The sequence below is a fragment of the Misgurnus anguillicaudatus genome, chromosome 10 (assembly GCF_027580225.2).
Source record: "Misgurnus anguillicaudatus chromosome 10, ASM2758022v2, whole genome shotgun sequence".
NCBI lineage: Eukaryota > Metazoa > Chordata > Actinopteri > Cypriniformes > Cobitidae > Misgurnus > Misgurnus anguillicaudatus.
Window position 1 is genome coordinate 19,338,700 of NC_073346.2, and position 16,891 is coordinate 19,355,590.

The following is a 16,891-nucleotide window of genomic DNA, read 5'->3' on the forward strand; positions in this document are numbered from 1 at the left end:
ATATCACATATATGATATATAAAATATATATGAATAACATGCGAGTACGCATGTGTAACAGGGATGCTTTTATATGGGCAACTGAGAGTGTGTGTGTGTGTGTCCTTCAATTGTCTAATAATATTTAAATTTGCATATACTATTTGAAAGTGCTTTTTAAAGATAAATGGAAAAAATGTACAACAGCTTTTTAATATGTCTATTACAGAGTTTATTGACTTAATAGCTTTAAAAAAATCAAGGGAGCTTATTCTTAACCTCCTATCACGCTGTCTTAAGCTCCCACATTCACAGGAATCAGTGGGTGTATGGTTACAGGCATAGCAGCATTTCACAGTCCAATTAAATTCATTGCATAAAATCCTAATTTTAAGATTCTTACATTTATCCTATAACAGCCTACAGAATAGAATCAGACTGAACAGCTCCACAAATGTTATACATGAAAAGTCCTTCTCTATGTCATTGGCACTACTTCCTACGCCCCCTGGATGGTGTTTTGGGGGTTGTGGGCTGATTAGTTGTGTTGGGAGTGAAAGTGAGAGCATAGGCCTGCAGGTCCACTTTCTGCTGCAGAATGCCAGTCAATAGAAACTCTGTGCTGACCACAGGCAATGACATACTCAATGCCTTCGCACAAAGTGCCCTGTCCTGCTCACATGACACCACCACTGTGTGTTCCTAGGGAGAATCAAGTGAAGGTTGTTAAATGGTATTGGATGTATTAAAACGAATGAGAAGTATGGAATTTAAGCTACCTTGTGAGCAGAGGGCATTTTGGGAAGAAAACGTGCTCCACAACAGGCAATGATTTCTTTCATCTGAGATGGTTCTGGTATCACTGATTTTGTCACGTGAATCTCATAACCCTATTAAGAAAACATTAAAGTATGTGGTTAAAGTATGAAGATTTGTATTCAAGGGATAGTACGCTAAAAAGGAGGTGTTTGTGAGTGCAAAGTGTTCATACATTTAAGAGAGGCTGATGTAGAGCCGCTTGTAGCGATGCCTGTAGGCTGAAACTAAACTTCTTTTCCTGCTCAACATCCTTTAATAAATGATCATCAGCAGAAAGGAAACTGCCAGCTTTGCCACACTGAGGTTCAATAAAATGTATGCATCTTGGTTAGAGTACCGCAATTATACAGTCATGAAATATTAGAGTAATACACCTTTATTAAATTACGCCTTTACCTTTTGGAGCCAATCGGGAGTCACAATAGGCACTCCTCTGGCAACAGCACAGAGAAATTTAACAGTGCGTCTAGCCTTATCCGTCACCAGGTGAGTCATATCATTCACCCCCTTTGCCAGACTCCCACCCAACCGGGCTACAACTCGTTCTGCATCCTCATCTGTCAGCCCAGTAAATAATACCTAGAAAAGAGAAGATGTTGTTTTGAGGTGGTGATGCAGACATAAAAGTGATAAAACCAGCTATTGAATATTAAATATCTGTTTATGTGTATGACCTTGGGCATTTGACTGGCTACAGATCGCCGCGGTGTCTTAGGTGTGGGTGGAGGAGTCTCTACCGAGGATGTGCTGGCAGTGGCTGCTCTCTTGCGCCCCCTGCTGTTGGTTTGGGGTTTAACTGCCTCTTCTACTGAGGATGTGCTGGCAGTGGCTGCTCTCTTGCGCCCCCTGCTGTTGGTTTGGGGTTTAACTGCCTCTTCTACTACCTCTGCATCTTGTTCATGTTTACTGCTCTCAACATTTATGTTGTCTACATTAGTACGCCTGCCTCCTTTCCCCCTGCCCTTTCCTGGGGTTTTAGCTTGGGAAACTTCTTCCTCTGGTTGTGGTACTTTCACACTCTTTCTGCCTCTTCCTCTTGCACTTTGGTCCGGAGTTCTCGAGCTATTGGAGGATCTTTCCGAACTTCTAGAATTGGAGCGAGATCGAGAACGGGGTGTGGAATCCGGCTCCGTGTCTTCAACACCATCAGCATGACCTGGGATGGTTTTTCTCCTGCCAGTCTGTCTGCCACTAATTGGTTGTTCGTTAGCTGTCGGTCTCCCTCTGCCCCGCCCCCTGCCCCGCCCCCTGCCCCTCCCTCTGCCTCTCGGACTGGGCTGCTCCTGTTGTGATGCTACAGATTGCTCAGAGTTCATAGATGAGTTTGAATGGCGGCGTGATCGTCTGGCAGGGGCATCATCATTGGGAGAAACTGGAGAAGCATTCAGTTCTGCATTTTTCTCCTTCAATGTCTCATTCTTTTGTTTTTCATGTTGGTTCATCTTTTTTTGTTCCTTGTTCAGTTGTGCTTTTGCCGTCATCTCAAGCCTCTCATTTTCTTGTCTCTCTTTTTCTAACTGTTCTCTCTCCGCCTCTAGTCTTTGTAAATTCTCTTTTTCCATCTTGTCTTTTTGTTCCTTCACCCTCTGTATTATTTCCTCCTCTTCCTTTTCAAGCTGTTGCCTCTCCAATTTATTCTTCAACTCTCTCTCTAAACGATCTTTTTCCTCTGCCTCTCTCTTTAATCTCTCCATTGCCTCATGTTCTTCTTTTTCTTTCCTGATCCGTTCCTCTTCTTCTCTTTCCAATCGTTCTTTCTCTTCTAATTCCTTCTGCTCTCTTTCCACTCTCTCTTTAGCTTCGCGTTCTTCCCTTTCTTTTCTTTCACATTCCAGTCTTTCATTTTCTTCTCTTTCCAACCTCTCTCTCTCCTCCTGTTCTTGCAGCTCTTTTTCAATCTTCTCTTTCTCTTCTTGTGCGCTCCTCTCGATGTTCTCCTCCAATTCTTCCTCTCCTTCCTTTTTATTACATTTTTGTTTCAATCCAGTCCTTCTTGTTCCCCTCCTTGTTTTTTCCTCTTCACTCTCTTCCTCATCCTCAGACAATGCTTTTCCCCTCTTCCTTTTTCCTTCCTGCCCTTTCCTAGCTTTTCCTGGGCCTTTAGTAGATGCACCTGCCTCATTTTCCTGGTCCGTCTTTTCTTTCATCTGTCTTCTACCCCTAGGTTGTCTTCTCTGAGAGGAGCTGCCTGCGTTTGCAGGTTCCTCTTGAACGTTTTCTTCAGTCACAGGCTGTGTTTCAACAATGTTGAGATCAGACTTTAGTTCAGGTTCATCTTTTTCTTTTCCTCTGCGGGATCTTTTGGATCTGATGCCACCGTTCAGATCTTCCCCCTCATTTTTTCCCTCAGGAACAGGCTGTGTTTCTGTGACAAGAGACACAACAGGTTGTGGAATTCCATTCTTTTTTATTGGTCTTCCCCTGCGAGATCTTCTGGATTTTAGTTCAATATTCTGTTCTTCGTCTTTTTCATCTTCTTCTTCACAAATTGGCTCTGTTGTTGGAATAGTGTGAAAGACAACAGCCTCAGCAGCCTGTGCAACCTCCTCTTTTTTTGGTCTTCCTCTGCGCGATCTTCTACTAGGCATCTTGCTTTTAAGGTCTTTGTCCTGTCCTTCATCTTCCTCGTCCACAAGCTGTGTTTTCTTAAGTTGTTTAGGAGCCTTCTCTTCCTCACATATAGGCTGTGTTTCAGTGATAGCTTCTTGCTTCTTGGCTCCCAAAATATTATCAGCAAGCTGTGTGGATTCATGTTTGTCAGCCTGATGATTTGTATCTAGTGTATCAGAGTTAACCCCACTCTTCAGATTCTCATTTAGTGTTTGTTCTTCATCGCTCATAGGCTGTGTTTCAGCAATGGTGACATGAGACGTCAAGGGTTCTTCTGTAAGACGCATGGCTTCATCTTGACCTGTAAGAACGCTGCTGACTGCATTGCTGAGACCTTCATCTGGTTCGTCTTCATCCTCACACATAGGCTGTGTTTCAGCAATGGTAATATGGGAGATGGAGCTTTTAGAAGCGAGGTGATTGGATTTCTGTTCCTCTGCCTGTTGTCTTAAATTTGGTCTCACAGAGTTGACTCCACTCTTAAAATCCTCATTCAGTGTTTGCTCTTCCTCAGACATAGGTTGTGTTTCAGCAATGGCGACATTGGAGCTAGAGGGTTCTCCTCTAAGATGTTTGCGTTCATGATCTGTATCACTGCTGCTGACAGCACTGCTCAGACCTTCATCTGATGCATCTTCATACTCACACATAGGTTGTGTTTCTTCAATGGCGACATTGGAGCTAGAGGGTTCTCCTTTAAGATGTTTGTGTTCATGATCTGTGTCTTTGCTGCTGACAGCACTGTTCAAACCTTCATCTGATGCCACCTCATCCTCGCACATAGGCTGCGTTTCAGCAATAAAAATATCAGAGCTGGAGATGTTTTTATGTTTTGGCATCTTTCTTCCAACATGGGGTTTCCTTCTACCCCATTTAACATTCTCATCATCCTCTTCACCATCTTGTGTTTCATCAATGGTATCAGCCTCAACCACCTGGGCTGGCTCACTCTGATCCACCTCTTTCTCCTCTCCCTCCCACATAAGTTGTGTTGGGGCGCTGAAGAGAGCAAAATTCTGAGTTTGCTCTTCTCGTCTAGGGGTGCTGGCGATGATGACAGTGTCTGCTGTGGAGAGGTGAGAGTGTTCATGCATCTCTTCATCATCATTATCATCTTCATCATTACTCTTTGTTGGTAGGATCAACTGAGTTTCAGCCGTGGAAAGGTTTGAGTACATTTCATTATTGCTCAAAGGCTCCTTCTCTTCTTCCTCTCCGTCTATTTCGGATCCGTATGCCTGTGTAGCCTCAAGATCCAATTGCTTTGGCCTGAGACCAGCACTGGCTCCAGTAACACCTGAAAATGACATTGAAGACATAAAACAGGTAAATATTGAAAGTCTAGGTGTTAGGGGTTAGTCTCTTGAATTATAATAAAATGATCATTTATACATCCTCATAGCGTCCAAAACCTGACTAGTGTCCGTCTGACTTTTGAAACACAAAATAAATAGTCAAAGATGCTTTTTACTTAACGTGAAAGCGTAAAGCAACGTGCAAGCTTTATTTCGGGTCTTTTGAAACCATATGGCAGCTTTGTGGACAGATTATAAATTAATTTGTGTAAATGCATTAAGTCATACAGACCTTGGTTTTTTATGTCCCGTTAGGGGGCACCTTACCAATTCACTTTATTTAAAAGGGTCTAACTGTGCCAGTAATGAATTGAGCAGCACATTTTTAAATCTTCTCAAAACTATGTAAAAATGGGCATCTGGATGAACGTTGATGTAAATTTTTTCAGAATGTTGGTTTAGTAAATGTAAAGGTGTGGAAAAAAAACAGATATGGGTAAATATTGTTCCTATATATGCTGCTATGCCACAAGTATTATTCCAACATAATGATTGATGGTATATTAAATATTTTAGGCTAAGATTAAATGGCAGGAAGTGAGTGGGTGGTTACCGTATGCTTGTGTGGCCTGTAGGTCCCAGTCTTCTGGACCGTCAAAAGCTTGGGTGGGTTCCTCATAATTAGTATGTGTTTGGATAGGATTTATTTGTTTATGGGTTCCCTTATCTGATTGTTCTACTGTGCTGCCTTCTGAATTAGAAGTCGTCTTCTGATTCGCTGCAACATTTACAGTTTTGCCTGGTAAAGACTTAAAAGGATCCTCATCATCGGTTTCACTGTTTGACAGTGGGTCTCTTGCCTTCTTGTCTTTATCATCTTCATCTACATCTGTGTCACTGTCCATGCAGAACTCAGTACCAGGATTTGCGGTAGGTCTAATGTCACCGTCCATTACTACTGGACGTGAAACCTCTGCTGCCATGGGAACATCCATGGGATTGTCATCTTCCACATCAGTGTCACTGTCCAACTGGATTTTCGCATTAGGAGGAGCAGATGGAGGACTTTCCGGAACTGCTAAAACTTTGGGAAGTTCATTACTAGCATCACTCTCCTCAACATCAGTATCACTGTCCATATTAAGATCTGGTGAAGTTACACGGTCCACCTTTGGAGCTTCTTTAGTCGGAGGCTCTGGTTCTATCTTGCTTTTCTCAGTCTCCTCTTCCTCAACATCAGTATCACTGTCCATATGAAGATCTGCTGAAGTTACCGATTTCAAATTTTCAGTCTCTTTAGTCTGAGCCTCTGGTTCAGTTTTGCTTTTCTCAGTATCCTCTTCATCCACGTCAGTATCACTGTCCATATGAAGATCTGCTGAAATTACAGATTCCACCTTAGAAACTTCATCAGTCATAGCCTCTGGATGAGTTTTGCTTTTCTCCATCTCCTCTTCCTCTACATCAGTATCACTATCCATATGAAGATCTGCTGAAGATACCGGTTGCACCTTAGAAGCAATTTCAATCTGAGCCTCTGCTCCCGTCTTGCTTCTTTCCGTCTCCTCTTCCTCAATATCAGTATCACTGTCCAAGTTTAAAGCAAGCGGGCCAGTCTTAGATGAGTCTGAACAGTCTACACTGAAGCTATCTTTCAGTTTAAATCGGTCCTTTGCAGCTGAAGATGGAGTGATGGAGCTCTCATCCTCACTGTGAATACAAAAAGGAACAGCAGGGTAAAAATCATTTTAAGCAGAGAACAATAATAGTATACGTTGAATATGTTGGCAAAGGGAATGATAGAAATCCACACTGACAGTCTTTCTGCTGTGTAATGGAACGTCAGCTTTAAACAGAAAAAAATGATTACAGAATTGCCACACTTAGTATTTCCTTTAATGACAACCATAAATTACTAAAATGGTTATCGGAAGCTGGTCATTTACAGTTATTACAAAACCCAATCGACATGAAATCTAATTTACATCACATTTACATTCTAATGGTACTCAATCCACACAGCACAAACCTCAAAATGTTTAAGGCTGCACAATGTTGAAGAAAAATTCAGTACTCAAGTATTTTTACTTTAAAAAGTAACTGTCCTTTATCAGGGTGTTTTTCTTTTACTTCAATGCATTTTCAAGCATAATATTATACTTTAAATCCAACTATTTATTTTCACATCTATTTAATTAGTTACAAAAAATTCTAGTACTTAAAAACTTTTACTCAGTAAAAGTTTCTATAAAAGTAAATGTATACATAAAATATAGAATTTGAATGAATTAAAGTATAAAAGGTAAAAAAACAGCTTGTTTTTATAAAATGTAGTCGAGTAAAACATACAGTATTGTGCATCGAAATCTAGTGAAGCGAAAGCTTGCTAAAGAAAAACACTGTGGTAAAGTAAAGATCATTGAAAAAAAAATATCACTGATGATATGCAATTTGATAATGCATTCAGTTTGTAATATCTAATTAAATTATAATACATTTAAAAAACTTTAATTATTAATTATATTTAATTAATTATGGAACCAACATACATGTTTCACATTATTTCTGGGAAAAAGAAAGCATCACTTTCTGTCTCGCCTGTCTCCTTGCTATCTGCATCAACCAAACACTTTGACTATATATATACCTTTTTGAGTATATTTAAAATCATAATTTAGCTATTGTAAACTATTGTAATATGCATATTGCGATATGCACATTTGCCACATTTAGATAATTTATCATGCTACCCTGGTACTGTAGCAGTGGCGGCCGGTGACTTTTTTATCAAGGGCGCACGATGCGAAGCTCGTCACTATATGTAGCCTGTCATATGTGTAGCGCGTCATTTCAAAATGTAAACGTATGTGCATCATGTGATGTCACAATATGAGCCTGCTGCAGACACATCTAAAGGGCTATGATAAAAGAGACGCTCACGTTTGCCAGATACTCACTTAATCTCATGTGTAATCAGAATTAAATTAGTGTCTTGTGAGTATTTTGTGAACACAAGCATCTCTTTTATCATAAATCCTTTTGACGCGTGTTCAGGAGGTAGTATTTTGAGAAAAGGCATGATTCACATAAAGCAACAAAGACACATTTTGAATTCGCACCCCTTGGAAGAGAAGTCACCGACTGCCACTGCCTAGGAGGCTTTAATGTTATTGTTCAAATGGACAAAATTTGCTTTTTCACATTTTCTGCATTTCTTCACTTGCAGTGTGAAAAAGGGCACAAATTTACCAAATTAAAGTACATGAACCCAGAAACCTCTAGTTTCTCAGTTTTGTGGGTTGTTGTGTCTCAACTGCAAAACATAATGCACAATGCGTTATGCTTTTTTTAGACTTATTCAAATAAACAAACATTAAAATAAACCCTTCATACCTCTCTGGAATGATTTGTCTTGCAGGGGACAGGAATGTTGAATCTGAGGGGCTAACCAGATTGGAGGAAGATGCAGAATCTGAAACTAAGGCCAGAAAGAAAGCAAAACATGAAAACAGTGTCTAACCACATCTCGCTATAATGTTTAGCTTTTGTTTCACCCACCCAAATCTCTCCTCTCATCTATAGCACTCTCTCCATCAGAACCAGAGTCAGAATCGGGCACCAGGGTAATTTCAGGCTGCTTGTTGGCTGGCTGTGTTGAACACAGACCGGTTGCATTCTTGGGTTCTTCATCCTCATCACTCCATAAAGGCACGGGAGGCAAGGTACCTCTCTTTTTCTCATTCACCCCTCCTTTTCTCACCTTTGGTTCGGAGTCACTGCTGGACAGAAATGGACTTCTCTGTTTCGTATGCTTGGAGGCTACTTTGACCTTTGGACCTACGTTGGTATGTTTATTTGGGACATGTAGGCTGATATACTGGCACGGTACATCAGCGAGCACCACACTGTCTCCCTCGGCCAGTGCGTATCGCACTTGGGGTGTTAGCTTTATTCTTCCTTTTCTGGTTCCATTTAAACTGCCCATATCCCATAATAGTGCCTCTATGGCTTCAATATCATTGGAACGAGTGTTACTAGAGCGAAACACTGAGATGGAGATGACAGCGTGCCGACTAGACACAGATCGGGCCGGAAGCGGAACAGAACAGACAGCAGGATCACGACCCAAGATGTTCTCTCCAACGTAGAGAGGAAATTCTAATAGTGTAGAGAAATATGATATTCATCATTTCAAACACTGTTTAATAATATTACATTTTCACAACTATATGTTTCAAAATAAGGGCAGAGTGAGGAGTTGTGTGTGATCTACTTTTACCTGTCTCTGGAATGTGATCATTTTTAAACACCTTCAGTGTTGCTACTTGGTCTTTTTCAGGTCCTTCCTGTTTCTCCTCTATCTCATCTTCTTCTTCAGAGAATGAATCCTCAATTTGTTGAGTTGCATCCATCCTGTCTGAAGCAAAACGTTCAGATAAGAGGATCATTAGCACAAATGCACTGTATGGTTGCCATAGCTATCATTTACAAAGTGAATAACGTTAAGGCTAACGTAGCTATGTTATGTAACTTTTCAACTAAGCAACCTAAACAGTATAAATCTCGTTCAGTGACGATGTGTAAATGTGGCAAACAGTTTTATCTACGTGACTGATATAACACCACAGTTTGACTTTTTAACTAACGTTACATTTAAGTTTTCGTAAGTGCCACATTAACAACAGTGCTTAAAGATCTATGAACAAGCGATTAGAAATAGTTAAAGATTTATAACGCTTCTAATTATGTTGCAAATACATGCAAAACATGAGGTATGACACACATATGTGACATATATATGCGATCTATCGTTGCATTTAATGATAAATGAAATCTTACCTCAGCATGCATAACACACTTGCAGATTATTTCCTGAAGACTGAGAACCGCCTTTATTCGAAGACTACCGATTGGCTGGCGAAGCTGTCTGTCAGAGAGTAACCCTTCATTGATTGGCTAAATATTCGTCATTGTCGCGCTATTGGTTGTCTGACCAAAGGGAGTCTCTTTTGTACAAAGTTTATCCCGCTCGTGTCCCAAACCAATCAGATTTTTCTGCTGCCTGCGGGGTTGAATAAGCTTTATAAATGTAGTTTCTTTATGTTTGACTAAATAAACTTAATAGTTATATTTCTTTATATTTTTATTATATTTATCCGTGTTTGTTTTACTCTTCCAACTTTGGAAAGTTTTGTACTGTGTTCGTCGGGTAAGTTATAAACGTTTATTTACATTTACATACCCTAGCATTTCATCAAACAAAGGCCTATTTCATCTCTCAATCTTTTGTTTACTTGAAATGTATTGTGTTTTAAATAATGTTTTATGATGGGAGTATGGAATTGTTGTGGGTGCACACCTAACTGGCCAATGATAGGTCGTTTTCCATTCTGAAGGCTGCAGCCTCCGGAGGTCGCATATATAGGCTGTATACGTTATCAAGATTGTCTTATTCAGAATATTAACAATTATAAAGTTGACTGTTATTTTTTGTTAATCGTAAATTCTTGTATTATGCTTATGATGTGCGAATGTAATGCTCAGTTAACTTAAATAAACTAGGCTTGATGACGTATGCGGCCTGCATATGCGACCTCCGCAGGCTGCAGCCTTCAGATTGAAAAGGTCTCCGTAAGATATGATTTTATTGAAATGTCCTTATTCTGACACATGTCAGTATTATAATGTTTAGTTTACACGGACACGCGCGCACACACACACACACACACACACACACACACACATTCTGGTTTTCATGTTTTGTGGGGACATTCCATAGACGTAATGCATTTTATACTGCACAAACTGTATATTCTATTCCCCTTACCTACCCCATTCCCTAACCCCAACCATCACAAAACCCTTCTGCTACTTCACATTTTCAAGATACATCCTTCTGTTTGATTTATAAGCTTGTTTCCTCATGGGGACATCAAAATGTCCCCACGAGGTCACAAAAACACTGGTATTCCTATCGTGATAATTACCAGGTACACACACACACACACACACACACACACACACACAAAGCAAGGCAAAAAATTAACGAAATTGTTTTCATTTTTATTTTGGTTTTCTCCAGAGGCTCAGTTTTTCCAACAGGAATCAAAGAAAATGTGCAAGGGACATAGACAAATTTTAAATATATAATAAATGAGTAACACAGTATGGGCTCAGATATGGGACATAAAAGAGTCCATAAAGTTAATATTTGCACTAACAATCGATTCAACATGCTTAATCCCACAATTCTTCATAATCTAATACCTTCCAGTGTCAACCTTGTCCTTCCTCATGTCCTCCTGTAGACGTTGGCTGGCGTCCAAGTGAGGTAAAGATTCAATAACCCTGTTATTCGGAATCTTGTCTTTCTTTTGCTCCTTTCATTGTCTTTTCTTCATCTTTTGGCAAAACATACTTTTCTCTTAAAAAACTTTTCTCTAAATACTGCAATTAGACCTTAGGAGGTCACATTGGAGTGCAATCATTTCACATTGGAGTGCCCTGTTCTAGTGCAATTGTAACATCATAAACACAAACACTATAGTGTTATAGCAACACTACAGCAGCATTATGATTAATACTAAAATACTTTGCAAACATAAAGAAGCAAACATTAAAGTAAGAAAAACTTCCCTAGTTTTCCTTCTTGATCCCTCTACTTGATTTATAACAATCATTTTTATGCAGTGGATAGTTTCCCTCCATCGTTTTTGTCCTGACACAAGATCTGAATTCCGTCTGACCTGGTCAAACACAGTAGCTGATGTCACATGCTGTTCAAAATGCGGATGTTTGTCATTTTATCCTTCCCTGTTATGTATTGTACAAAGAGGAACTGATGACAGAAATGGTAAATAAAACAAAAAAGTGAGTAACAGCAAGCACTCATTCCATGTTTAAGAACATTCTTCCTGCATACCTCTGTTTATTTTTGGCCCCTTTTGTCTAGTGCTAATTTCTACTTCATTTGACTGACACACTAAATGTTGTTTCCACATGTTTTGCTACATTTATCCAACCACACTATCTCTTCCCCAAACACCTCCCTTTTTCCGACTCCCACCCTCATTCTTTTCCTTCTTAAGCATCGTCCTCTGCCTCTTCGTCAAACTCCCCTTCCTCTTCAGCAGTGGCATCCTGGTACTGCTGGTACTCAGACACCAGGTCGTTCATGTTGCTCTCTGCCTCGGTGAACTCCATCTCATCCATACCTTCTCCTGTGTACCAATGCAAGAAAGCCTTGCGCCTGAACATGGCTGTGAACTGCTCGGAGATGCGCTTGAAGAGCTCCTGGATGGCGGTGCTGTTGCCGATGAAGGTGACAGCCATTTTGAGACCCCTGGGAGGAATGTCGCAGACGGCGGTTTTGACGTTGTTGGGGATCCATTCCACAAAGTAGCTGCTGTTCTTGTTCTGGACATTCAGCATCTGCTCATCAACCTCCTTCATGGACATGCGTCCGCGGAACACGGCGGCGACGGTCAGGTAGCGGCCGTGTCTCGGGTCGCAGGCTGCCATCATGTTTTTGGCATCGAACACTTGCTGTGTGAGCTCAGGCACAGTGAGAGCACGGTATTGCTGGCTGCCTCTACTGGTCAGAGGAGCAAAGCCAGGCATAAAGAAGTGAAGACGGGGGAATGGCACCATGTTTACAGCTAATTTGCGAAGGTCAGCATTTAGCTGTCCGGGGAAGCGCAAGCAGGTGGTAACACCGCTCATGGTGGCTGACACCAGATGGTTGAGGTCGCCATATGTAGGTGTGGTAAGTTTGAGGGTGCGGAAGCAGATATCATATAAGGCTTCATTGTCTATGCAATAAGTTTCATCAGTGTTCTCAACCAGCTGATGGACTGACAGGGTGGCGTTGTAAGGCTCCACTACGGTGTCAGAGACTTTTGGGGAAGGCACCACGCTGAATGTGTTCATGATCCGGTCTGGATACTCTTCACGGATTTTGCTTATAAGGAGGGTGCCCATGCCAGACCCGGTACCCCCACCCAGGGAGTGAGTGAGCTGGAAGCCCTGCAGGCAGTCACAGCTCTCAGACTCCTTACGAACCACATCCAGAACTGAATCCACAAGCTCCGCCCCCTCTGTGTAGTGGCCCTTGGCCCAGTTATTACCAGCTCCACTCTGTCCTGTGAGATGACATGAAGGAAGCACACATATTAGATGCTGAAGTGCAAGATGAGACATTTAACTTGCTCTGCTCGTTCAATTAAAGGAACAGTATGTAGGATTGTGGCCAAAACTGGTATTGCAATCACAAAACTTGTGGCAAAAACTGGTACTGCAATCACAAAACTGGTGGCCAATACACAAAATGACAACATAAACATCAGTTGAGGGCTGCAACACCACTTTTTAAATGACAATATCCTGGCCAGACCACTGATGTCAGTGATGTATGTATTTGAAATGAAAATGATTTCTTAATGTCTAGTGACATATCAGGGCCATTTTATGATTCACTTATATAAATTTCTTACATACTGTTCCTTTAAATATGTTCTTAAGTTCAACTCTAAATTGTCTTTCACCAGTCACTTACCAAAAACAAAGTTATCTGGTCTGAAGATCTGCCCAAAGGGTCCTGAACGCACAGAGTCCATAGTGCCAGGCTCCAGATCTACTAGAATAGCTCTTGGCACATATTTACCTCCTCCATGACACATAGAGGAACAGCAATAAAGAGGAAAAAAAAGACCAGCTCAATATACATAACCTGTGCATACAGATTTAGCTATGCAAAAAATACTAATTATTTATGTGTGTGTATGTTTTGGGAAATTACCTGTAGCTTCATTGTAATAGACACTGATACGGTCCAGCTGCAGGTCACTGTCTCCATGGTAGGTTCCTGTTGGGTCTATTCCATGTTCATCACTTATCACCTCCCAAAACTGCAATCCAATACAAAACAATTAAAACACTTAGCTATAAAATGCGAATACAGTGCTTCCTGTAAACTGTATTCAGGCTTATTTGGTCAATTCAGTTTATAACGTTTTTGAAAAAACATGTACACTATAGGCCAATTTATATTTCTGAATCACATGTACAGGGTACTCATAGACACGTACCCTATGATGGGCACCCCTCAAAAAATTTAACAACGAGTCAATTCTTCACGGATCGCAAGTTCTGTTATTAGTCTGCTAGAACCCCTGCCTCCTGTAAAAAACATTTGCGTCGCATTTCTTCATACCATTTCCGCTTGCGACGGTTAAAACAAAGATGGACCATGTTGAGGAGTGTTATTTAACAAAATTTGCTGTCTATTCTGCTTCATCGCTCCTTATACTTCTCCAACAACATACACAACAAGCTGCTGCTTCTTCAGCTTTTGCCTTAATACAGTAACATGCCCGTGGACATTGCCTACTAGCTGTCTCCATGTGTGAATGCACATCGACGTGTACAACGACAATGCAGAAGTATATACATAGAAAACTGACACAGAAGTATAAAACCCCCAATCTACAAATAATCTGTAATCTGGATGACTAGCATCAGTTTAGCTCAGAAGAAGCCCTTAATCTGAAGGAAAAACTCCCCTTACATGGATGTTTTTATCGTTAATTCTACATTACTGTCCAAGTGACCTTAATCCAAAAATGCTGAGTTAAAGACAGGCAGAAAAGATTGTTCCTGGCATATACTGAAAATAATTGTTTTGAAAGAATGAGGCCAATAAACTGAAAGGCACTGACTGGCAAAGCCCTACTGTTACACTGTTCATTCTCACGCCTATTAAACCCTGTTACTCAGGGTTGTCTACATGCTGTGTCATCACACAGTGCAGATGCTGACACATTTATAATAAAATTCAGCATTTTCACCTTGATTACCAATAAGATGATTATCCAGTCACTCCTGAATGAATCGATTTGGTCAGTTGAATAATTGATGGAAATCAATTTAAAGGATTTTTCATGAATATATAATTTACTTTTCAATTATTCATAATTCATTTATATCTATTCAATACATGCCATAGGCAGCAGCTGTTAGATCTATTAAGTTTAGTAAGTGGTTTTCCATCCCCACCGCACCCAGATGTCATTTGAATTCAGATGTTATAAAAGGAGGAGGTTACTGAGGGCAGAGAATACACACCACATCTCATAGATAATATTTAATGGGGTCATAGGGTGTAAACTGTGTATTAACTGGCCACTTTAATCATTTTCTTAATGTGGTACAGAATTCAATTGAACGGTTTAGAGATATTTTAATGTACACTATGGACGTCTTTGTGTGAGAGTGACTGCAGTGAAAAGGGGGATCTAATTTGCAGCAAATTTAACAATAATTAAATGAAAAAACACACCAATACAGTGTGTTTACAACGGCATATTATTCTTTACATTTTATTTTTTTAGGATAAACCGGGAATTTTTTATCTTTGTCGTTCTCCATCGCCCCACCCTTTCCATCCGCCGCCTGCCCACTTCATCACAACAGTCATCGGCAAAAGAGTTGTATACATATAACACAACAAATGAAGAAAATACTTTCCTAAAATAATTTCACATGATGATTGCAATGTGACTGTATGTAGTTGTTAGATAAGTGCCACGTGTCTCGCTCTGCACCCAGCTGGTCCTGACAGCTGTTTAAAGGGCTCGTAACAGTGATGGTCACGGTAATTACTGAGAGAGATCAGAACCGCCACACCCGGTGCGGTGCAAAGAATGAGAGAGAGAAAGAAAAAGGACAAACCCCCTCTTTACCCATCGAATCCCTTTACCCATCTTACTGATTGTCAGACAAAGAGATTTATAGCTGAAATGTACAGACTTTACGCATCATCTATTTAACGATTCCTTTATAGGATAGCAAATGTTAAGGAACATTAATGGGTATGATTTGCAAATATTGGACGTAAATAAAGAAGACAGATGAGGCAAAAAGAGAAACGAGGGCAATGCAATATTAAACAAAAACTTTCTAGTAAGTGGAGAAATGTGGGCTATAAAACTGCCCACAACGTGTTGCTTTGCTATAATACATTATTAATAACGTTATGAAGTCGTTAAAGTCCAAATAAACTGTGTATATAATGCATATTTATATTTATAAAATTATTCAGAAACAAGACCAAATCTTCACATTATACCATACTGTCATATTTTAAATTTTTGTAAAAGAACAGCCTCATCCTTGTTTCATTGATGTAATATCAGACCACTGAACAGTTTTATTCATAGATGCAATTTATAAATTACTGACTTTGTACTCTAATAAACTCATCTTACCTTGGCACCAATTTGGTTTCCGCACTGACCGGCCTGGATATGAACAATCTCCCTCATTGTTATAAAATGTGCGAGAAGTTCTCCAATAAATCTGAGAAGTAACGGTACAGCTCAGGAATACTTTGGAAAAGCCGGACAAAGGCTTTATATTCCTGGACTGTCTCCAGAACGAGGCTAGAATAGTAATAGGCGGGGTTTTAGCGCACTAGTCGATGTTGAGAAATCTGATTGGTGCAGAACAAATTTCAATTGCGGTGATTGGAGCAAGAACCGGAAGTATATAGGGAGTGCCAACATGGATTATTTGTGGAAAAAACGAAAACTCCAGAAATGTATCCAGTTGTGCTTTTTATGAAGAATTATTAAATAAATCTGTGAATTTTTATTATAATTTAACTCCTAACCATTTATACTATATAATATCTAGTATGATAATTCAAATAAATGCTGAATGGATTTTTAACAACACGTTTGTGTAAGAATAACCACTTTCATAACTACAACAACCAATTTATATCTAAGTTTTTACAGAATTTACAGAACATCTATTAGAACAGTTAAAAAATGGATAAAGCTGGCCTTCTGTATTTTGTTGAAAGCACAGTATGAATGTATGAAGTACAAAAATCAGAAGGAGTTTTTATAGAAAGCGTTTCGATCCTCATTCAACAGCAGAGAGCAGTGTTTCCCACCGAGTGTCTGAAAACCTACTTAGCTGCCTACTAGTCCACAACAGCATTTTAAACATCACGAGTCATTCGAGCAACCAAGGTAGTCCGCTCACTGTTTTAAAGACACGGGCCGTTTCTCAATCCACAGGCTGCAGCCTGCGGAGGTCGAATATGCGGGCTGCATACGTCATCAAGCCTGGTTTATTTAAATTAACTGAACATTATTTTCGCAAGTCATAAGCATATTACAACA

At 40.1% G+C, this 16,891-nt stretch overlaps 2 protein-coding genes across 3 annotated transcripts; both read right to left on the reverse strand.

Moving 5' to 3' along the window:
- Positions 1 to 187: 187 nt before the first annotated feature.
- Positions 188 to 9,677, reverse strand: mdc1 (mediator of DNA damage checkpoint 1). Its single transcript, XM_073872055.1, has 10 exons — positions 9,543 to 9,677; positions 8,983 to 9,120; positions 8,262 to 8,861; positions 8,097 to 8,181; positions 5,317 to 6,413; positions 1,473 to 4,705; positions 1,195 to 1,377; positions 971 to 1,096; positions 759 to 869; positions 188 to 681 (listed from the first exon to the last, which is right to left on the reverse strand). Exons 2-10 carry the CDS (start codon positions 9,113 to 9,115, stop codon positions 472 to 474), a joined length of 5,778 nt encoding a protein of 1,925 aa, XP_073728156.1. The 5' UTR covers positions 9,116 to 9,120; positions 9,543 to 9,677; the 3' UTR covers positions 188 to 471.
- Positions 9,678 to 10,745: 1,068 nt separating this feature from the next.
- Positions 10,746 to 16,158, reverse strand: tubb5 (tubulin, beta 5). Of its 2 annotated transcripts, none has more exons than XM_073872057.1 (4): positions 15,968 to 16,158; positions 13,501 to 13,609; positions 13,258 to 13,365; positions 10,746 to 12,844 (listed from the first exon to the last, which is right to left on the reverse strand). In XM_073872057.1, exons 1-4 carry the CDS (start codon positions 16,022 to 16,024, stop codon positions 11,787 to 11,789), a joined length of 1,332 nt encoding a protein of 443 aa, XP_073728158.1. In that variant the 5' UTR covers positions 16,025 to 16,158; the 3' UTR covers positions 10,746 to 11,786. The 2 variants fall into 2 exon arrangements, with proteins under 2 accessions (XP_073728158.1, XP_055065844.1); XM_055209869.2 differs by having other exon boundaries at positions 13,258 to 13,368; positions 15,968 to 16,154.
- Between the last annotated feature and the right edge of the window lie 733 nt (positions 16,159 to 16,891).

Bases quoted from the DNA above. Each gene is read 5' to 3' on its own strand.
- mdc1 (XM_073872055.1), bottom strand. From the start codon at position 9,115: ATGGATGCAACTCAACAAATTGAGGATTCATTCTCTGAAGAAGAAGAT. The intron at 8,182-8,261 runs GTGGGTGAAACA...TTCTGGCCTTAG, and splicing joins AGATGAGAGGAGAGATTTGG to TTTCAGATTCTGCATCTTCC. The intron at 1,378-1,472 runs GTCATACACATA...TCTCTTTTCTAG, and splicing joins TAGCCAGTCAAATGCCCAAG to GTATTATTTACTGGGCTGAC.
- tubb5 (XM_055209869.2), bottom strand. From the start codon at position 16,024: ATGAGGGAGATTGTTCATATCCAGGCCGGTCAGTGCGGAAACCAAATT. The intron at 13,369-13,500 runs GTAATTTCCCAA...TGTGTCATGGAG, and splicing joins CTATTACAATGAAGCTACAG to GAGGTAAATATGTGCCAAGA. The intron at 12,845-13,257 runs GTAAGTGACTGG...GTCATCTCACAG, and splicing joins ACCAGATAACTTTGTTTTTG to GACAGAGTGGAGCTGGTAAT.